The 8063-nt window shown below is 35.3% G+C and overlaps 1 protein-coding gene across 3 annotated transcripts in view; it reads right to left on the bottom strand.

The window, feature by feature from the left end:
- Positions 1–65: 65 nt before the first annotated feature.
- Positions 66–8063, bottom strand: part of LOC149779592 (DNA mismatch repair protein Mlh1-like) — a 302826-nt gene continuing 294828 nt past the window's right edge. For all 3 annotated transcript variants that reach the window (XM_089940364.1, XM_089940363.1, XM_089940362.1), the window contains exon 20: positions 66–620. In XM_089940364.1, the coding sequence (XP_089796490.1) occupies positions 468–620 (153 nt within the window). In that variant the 3' untranslated portion in view covers positions 66–467. The remainder of the gene's footprint in view (positions 621–8063) is intronic.

Raw genomic sequence — 8063 nt, 5'->3', positions numbered from 1 at the left:
ACAATGATTGCTATGTCTTGCACACCGCTAATGTGGGGTCAACAATAAAATGCGGAGTCATTCCATACAATGAACTAAGCTTTAATGATAATATCTTTCTGGTACATAAATTTCTGTGTGGCTCCCAAACACGTAACATTACACTTTATGTACGTATTAGTCTCCCATGTTAAACTCCAGTCTGTAAAATTTATGGTCCCATCCACTGATTCATGCATGAAAATTTTGTCCTGTTCTGAAACTTCATTTCTACGAAGAAATATGATCAGCGTCATAAGTAGTAATTAATTCTGTTATTATTATTATTAAAACAATGATGTTATCACATCAACAATAGTGATTTATGTTGCTGGTCACTTTCAAGTTCCAGGATCACAGTTCAAGGGCACCTATGTAATTTATATCTGCCCAACAAAAGGTATGTAGTCCCTTCAACATAACATCTCAAAATGGCCAGCTAACTAAGGTTAGCATCTTTCAAAGACTTTGTACAGATCATGAAGATTGGCAATCTGTAAAATACTGGAATCTTCAGCGAAGGACTTTGGCGGAAAAAAGAGATTACGGAAGGCCGGGAATAGCACGTGTTCTGTTGTCCACTTCCATGTGTGGCCTGTGTCCTATAATTGGAAGGAAAAATCAAATAAATTTATTACATGTCACTGATATGATGTTCCCTACATTCATTTTATGTCTCAAGCAAGTATATAAGGATTTAAATATCTTTAAAGGTAAAAACATTCAAAGACTTTCAAAAACCCATGTCAAAAGTTTTCAAGGACCAATAATAAAAAATAAAGAAGGTCATTAGTTGCATGTTTCAATTTCTTTTATTTATCTACAACAGGAGACTATGAATGTAAAATGTACATTGTTCCTAAATTATAGATGCGTGAAAATCAATATAGAGTCAATTGTCCCATCCAAAAATTGGGCACAGTGCAACCTGTTTCAATTTCAAAAGAAGAGAGGTAGGCAGCTTTCCTTTTGCTGCAACTGAACTGCTTGGAAATGATGCTGCCATTGAATATAAACTTGTATATTCTGTTTATTCATTCTAAATGAATAATGGCTTGTGACGGCTTAGATAACTCAAAATATATCTCCACCACTACTGTCTGTTTTGATGTCATAAAGGACTGAAGAGTACTTGTAGGAAACGATGTGGAAATCATTACAGCAGCAGATGTAGTACCAGTCTCGGGTGCCTTGCCTCTGCCACTCACTTTCAGAAATCTTCCAAGTGCCTGATTGACTTTAAGACTTGCATCAAGAACTGTCTGTGCTACTTGAAAAGAATTTAAACTAAGAATATGTAATAAGAGTCATGGTGTAAAGACATGTTAAAAATTGTTAATTTAAAAATTCACAAGAAAGAATCTTTTTAAAGAGACTCTTTGCTTTTCTAGGCTATTTATTTTAGTATATGAAAACAATTAATGCATGAAGTTCCACTTCATGTTGCTTTCAGATACATACATGCAAAGAAATAAAGCCTCACATATTTTTAACAAACAATGCGTTTGAAAGTTAGGATGAAATATCACAACATATTTAATATTAAAATTAAATGAATACTTTAAAATAATAATCATTAAAATTCTTGTAAATAAATTTTCTACAAGCAAGTATACTTGTACGCAATTACAATACATACATTGGGACTTCTTTATTGTAAAATGCTATTTAGTGCCTCTTGTTCTCTACAGAGAGAGAGAGAGAGAGAGAGAGAGAGAGAGAATATCAGTATCTTCAGTAGAGCTGTGAAAAACTTTGTAAACATCAACTGGGTACCCGATCAAAGGAAATTGTATTAATACAAACATGAACTGCTTTGTTGTAAGCTGATGCTGGCACAAACTGCATGCAAAAGTGTATTTTTACAGTGGTTGAAGTTTACAATCTGGGATGTATTTTGCGAGTCACATCCATCTGAAGAGGCAACTCATCGTTGATTTTTTTTCATGTTTTTCTGTCACATGTATGCATGAATCATGTAATTTTTTCATCAGCCAAGATCTGTGATTGTTTTCCTCTGTAAACACCATGAAGCACACTTTTTCCTTGCATTCTGTAAGCTGTTCCGAATGGCAATCCTCTCAAGTGAATTAAATGATGGCGACATAGTGCAATTTTTAGATAGTCATGTGACATCCTTTGTTGCACCAAAATTAATAAAAACAAAACTTGTACAGTTTATTTCTGAATTTTATTTGAATAGTCAAGATATATGAAAAGACAAAATGAAGTCAACGACTGTGGTAAAATGAAAGTAGACAAGAACGCCAGACCTCAATAAGGTTATCTATATAATGAAACATGGAAAAATAAAGAAAAACCCAAAATAAGATATTTGTATAATGTATGATTAATGGAATTCAGCTTGACATGGCCACTGTTTATTCATCGGTTACTGACTATCCAGCTGATCTAGGTACATACATACCTCATGCTGATCTAGGTACACACATATCTCATGCTGATCTAGGTATACACATACCTCATGCTGATCTAGGTACATACATACCTCATGCTCATCTAGGTACAGTGTGACCCCACTATAACACGGTAGTTGGGAGCCATAGAACCTGAGTTATAGACTGAACCGTGTTATAAGCAACCAGGTCAGTTAGCTGAAGAAAATTATGTATGTATCCAAAAAAAAATGCGGGGAGGTGGTGTAGGTAATAAATACTGGCGGTAAAATACGTGCTTTATCGGCACAGTTACCATCTTAAATCGATGGATATTAAATGAGAAATACACCTGTAGTGAAAACAGAGAAGACATATATAATAGTTTACTTTATTTAGAGAACCATGAATTGGTACATGTACGTGAATACTGTTTATATATACATGTCTAATGTATAGCATGAATAGTATCAACACTGTATACTCACCCGCGAACCTTATCATATACATTGAATCCACAATACAAGTGATTCCATCGAAAATATGCACACACACACAGCTTTAAAATATTCAATAATTTTGTCACAGGTCATATTGGTCTGAATTCAGTGGAAAAATATAGCACAATCACGTAATGAATAGTGATGCACATTTACTTTTCAGTACGTCCAAGTCAGTAAAAGTTAGTTTGCGTTTTAAGCCACCGTTGGTAGCATTCATAAGCATAAACTTTTTCCCTACAAAAAGAAAACTTTCACAGCACAATTAACGTGTTGCAGTCACGTTGGAAAATGCAAAAATCCATCAGATTCCATCGCTTTCATTCAAGTTTGGTACTGACTTCCTTTGATAAAAGTTCTTTGTATTTATTGAAAGACCGTAGTTGGCTTTCTTTGATGAAGGGTGTATGCGTTAGTGAGTTACCGCTAAGGATCAGGATAATGCTGAAATGCCCTTTATGTAAAACGGCAAACTACATACGATTGCCCAATGCAACAAAACAAAAAACAATAGAATAATGCTAATAATGGAAATTTGAAAAATTTAAATATAAGTATAATAAAAACAATATTTTATATGTAGATGTAAACTATGAAAACAAAATCGTCTTAAAATTAATAGACTACATAGTAACAACTGATATCCTGTGGACAGGTGATAAAAATATTTAAATAATAAATGTATTACACAAAAATTGAATATCATTTACAATACAAATTCAATACGTCTTACCACAAATATATACTTACCTTTAGTCTGATATAACACAATCTTAGTTGGGCTTGGGGAGGGACTCTGTAATACCAACCAATGTGGGGACGTGTAACGCAAATGCGAGCTGAAGCCCTGCCCCCATCTCTCACCCCACAGCATCCATATTTCAAAGAATAAAAGGAAAATTTTTTAAATTAAATTTTTTCTTTGAAGTTTAAATTTTAAAATTAAAAGTTTTTCTTTTTCTTCTCCCATTAAGCCATGCAGAGTAAGGGATACAGGGAACCCCTGTGTGGGTGAAGTAAGTTGCACAGATGTCGCAGGGCTAAGTCACAAGATGCTACGCGAAGTGGACAGGCCTGCGAAATAGCAACAGAAAAACCCACATGGAGGAAATGGACTAACAGAACAGAAACAAAGGAAATTACAATTACAATTAATGATGTAACAATACTAATATAAAACTAATACCAAATATACAAAGAAAAATTTTGGGAAATTTTATATAAACTTTTAATAAATACAGGAGAGAGCTGTATTCTGCTAAAGTAAAAATATTCAGAAATAAAGAAAAACGTGGATCCTTCCCCAGATAAAGCCTCTCATTCTAAATTAAAGAGATAGCGAAAAAACGACACACAATGATCACTCAATTAAAACAATATTTCTTTTAAAAACTATTATATATCACACCGTTTTCTTGACCAAAATTCAAACAACTCTATTATAATATTTAAATTAAAAAAAATTAATTATTACTAAACACCGACTTTATAAGTATATGAGAAGACAACTGGGGAAAAAATTTGATTATGACTGCCGTCCCAACATAGAAACATATAGCAAACACATATAGCATACACGGGACTTAGGGATCTCTGGCAAACATCACCAAGCCAACCAAGGAAGGAATTTCGACACTGGGGTTATAACTGGGGGATGAACAACCCTATAGATCACACTAGGGATTAAATACCCCATCAAAAATTCTATATAAAAAAATATAAATTTTTGATCAAAATTCAATTATAAATAATACAAACACACACCTATGGGGGATACAAAAAACCAACTTTTCAATTTTTTTTTTTAAACTTGGGGGTGGGGTGGGGGAGGGCATCTGTCTGGTGCCCCCCCCCCCCCCCGGGACAGCTTTGGAGAACCAAACAAATGCCCATTTCTTATTGTGGCGGAAACATCAAATAACTGTATTGCATAATTGAGACCGATTTTTTTCCCATCTGCTGAGTACGTTTTCATAGCAATCAGTGCTTCAAAGGTAATCTGTTTCCTTTGAAATTTCAGCAAACTATTTTATCTGGGTACATTTCTATTAGCCTTTGTTTGGACAATTCTAGTTACTGTCCCTCCATGCCTATTGAATAAACCAATAAGTAAGATGTAGTTTTTATTTTTAATTTTTTTAACATTTGTGGTAGCAACGTGATGCTGTCTTCCACACATGCGTCTGAAAATTAATAAAGGGTCAACAGACGATAGAGACGCAGGTGTTCTGGTTTGATGACAGGGATTATTACAGAAAATGTGAGTGTTCTGAAGGATTTAATTCTGAGTGAAAAGAAGAGAAATTTTACTTACCATCCACATACAAATGTCAGTCTTTGTAAATATATTAATTACTAGTGAGTGGCCGAAAATCCGATGAAAGATAGATTACAAGATAATATCTTGTCCAGTTGATCTTGTTACCAGAAATGTCAACAACAAAAAAGCGGATATCTCACAACATACAGTACTCATGCTAGATGTCATGATAAGCGGATTATAATATAACAATGCGCTGTTTAGATGGTTTGTCAATATGGACAAAGAATTTGTTTATGTAACAATAGATAAATTTCAATGCATTTTATATCCAGTTTGCTGCTTCCTTTCATGGGGCCTCTGAATTTCTGCACTCTAAACCAATGGTTGTATATAAAAGTTTAAACAGCCAACAACGTCGCCAATAAAAAAAAATTGCCCCATGGTATGTTTTGCCGCCAATAAGGAAAAACAATCCAAATTTGTGACGTTGGTGAAGACCTACGCGATCCCAGAAAAAACTTTTTATGCATTACTTTTTGTACTTTTAAGAAGAAACAAATACTTTTTCGTGTACAAGAAAAATAGATACAAAATTTCAGGAGCCATGCCACAATTGTCTTGTATTATTCATACATGATCTCCTCCCCAAAATGATAATAAAGTTTTTAATTTTTTTTCATACTCTTAAGAAAGATTTTGTGTCCAAGAAAAATACATGTATATGAAATTTCAGGAGCCACACCACGACTGCATTATATCCAAATTCGTGTTATAACGGAGCACGCTATAGCGGGGTCACATTGTACATACATACCGCATGCTGATCTAGGTACATACATACCTCATGCTGATCTAGTACATACATACCTCATGCTGATCTAGGTACATACATACCTCATGCTGATCTAGGTATACACATACCTCATGTAGAGGCTAGGCATGGTACATCAGTCATGTAGAGACTAGATTTAACCTAACAACCACTGTATCATCCAAACAATTCCACAAGCTGATATTGCTAATCGGAAGTAGCATGTTTCATCAGACATCAGAGAGGTTTTTTTACCTAGAATTACCAGCATCTACTGAACATAGAATATATGAAGTTATTTCCCTTTCCATCTCACCCAGCAGATTTTTGCTGTGCTAATAATATTCATGAGCTGTCATCGGAAACAACTTTTATATTTCACATGGTTTTAGTTATTCCTTTTAATATGATACAATAAGTCATTACATTTTCTCAAGATACCTAAATATCAAACTGGCAAGAGGGATTGACACCATTTATTTTTTGTGCCAATCCACTGTAAATTTAGCTGGCATCAGACCAGTTGGCTGGCAGCAATTTTGCATGCTGCTTGCATAAAATCTGTCAGCAGATCTTGGTAAGCTCCAACACTTACCCTAATAAAAACAACAATGTTATCTGTCAGCAGATCTGGGTTAACTGTGAACAGGATTATGATCTACCAGCACATCATCTGTGAACTGATCTGGGTCTTCCAGCATGTCATCTGTCATTAGAGCTGAGTGAACTGTGACATACACCAATGTTTACCAGCATGTATTTGCAAATCTTACTAAGCTTTGACAAAGACCCTGTTCTACCAGCACACCATATGCTGACAGATCCTTGTTGCGCTGTGACACAGACCATGGACTACCAGCATATCATCTGTTGACAGATATGGATGAGATGTGACAAGTGTGCTGGACTACCAGTATGTCATCTTTTGACATATATGGGTAAGCTGTGATATCTGTCCTGGACTACCAGTATGTCATCTGTTGACAGATATGGGTAAGCTGTGACTTCTGTCCTGGACTACCAGTATGTCATCTGTTGACAGATATGGGTAAGCTGTGACATCTGTCCTGGACTACCAGTATGTCATATGTTGGCAGATCCGGATAAGCTATGCTATTTATAGCTGGGAGTATCTTAGAACTACTGAACAGCTACCCAAGCACCATTGGTAAATCATTGTGTGTGTGAAATTTGACATTTTAATGTAGCTTTAAAAAAAATTCAGTCATAATGCAACAATGCCTGCAGCGTGGCAGTTTATAGTGATGTCTAGCACCAGGGCATCCTACCACAAACATGTAGCATCATGTCCCACCCTGTCACATTATCCTGACACCAGGCCAACCAGTCCTAACACTAACCTCTTAATACTGAGTACCATTTTTTTAAAATAAGGCTTTGGTATGACTTGGCCAGGTTTTGAACCTGTGACCTCCTGCATCCAAGGCGGATGCTCTAACGACTTAGGCCGATGGAGTGGTCTCATAAATCAGTAATATAGTGCTATGTGGATCTTTATTGCAATAGTCGTGGGTCCCATTTCATTATTCAGTATTAGAATTATGTATTAATTATTTCATGATGAGGTTGTCTCACTTTGATGTTATACCTTATGGGTCCCATGGACAGTTTTATAATGAGGGAGTACTGTATGTGCTACAGATCAGTGGCTCCACTGATGGCTTCGAATTCTAAGTACAGTACTCTCACATTAAGGTCCTAGATTATAACATGGTTCCTGTTATAAGACAGGTATAGTCATGGACCCATATTATTATGTAAAATAATATGTATATTGTACTTTCTTATAAGGCAGTTTCACTGTAAGGTGGTACCATATATACTACTTACTTGCAGTCAAATTGCAAACAACAAAGATCCTGATCTGCTGTAACATAATGCAATTACCATGCACAAAGCTATGATGCCATAATGTAGTTATCATGCAAAGTGATGGTGCCATAAAGCAGTTACCATACAATTTGTTGTGTTGCCATAATGCAATTACCATGCATAAAGCTATGGTGCCATAATGTAGTTATTATGCAGAAAGTGATGGTGCCATAATGCAGTTA

The sequence above is a fragment of the Sinohyriopsis cumingii genome, chromosome 17 (assembly GCF_028554795.1).
Source record: "Sinohyriopsis cumingii isolate HCF-2022 chromosome 17, ASM2855479v2, whole genome shotgun sequence".
Lineage (NCBI taxonomy): Eukaryota > Metazoa > Mollusca > Bivalvia > Unionida > Unionidae > Sinohyriopsis > Sinohyriopsis cumingii.
This window is presented reverse-complemented; position numbering and strand designations above follow the sequence as displayed.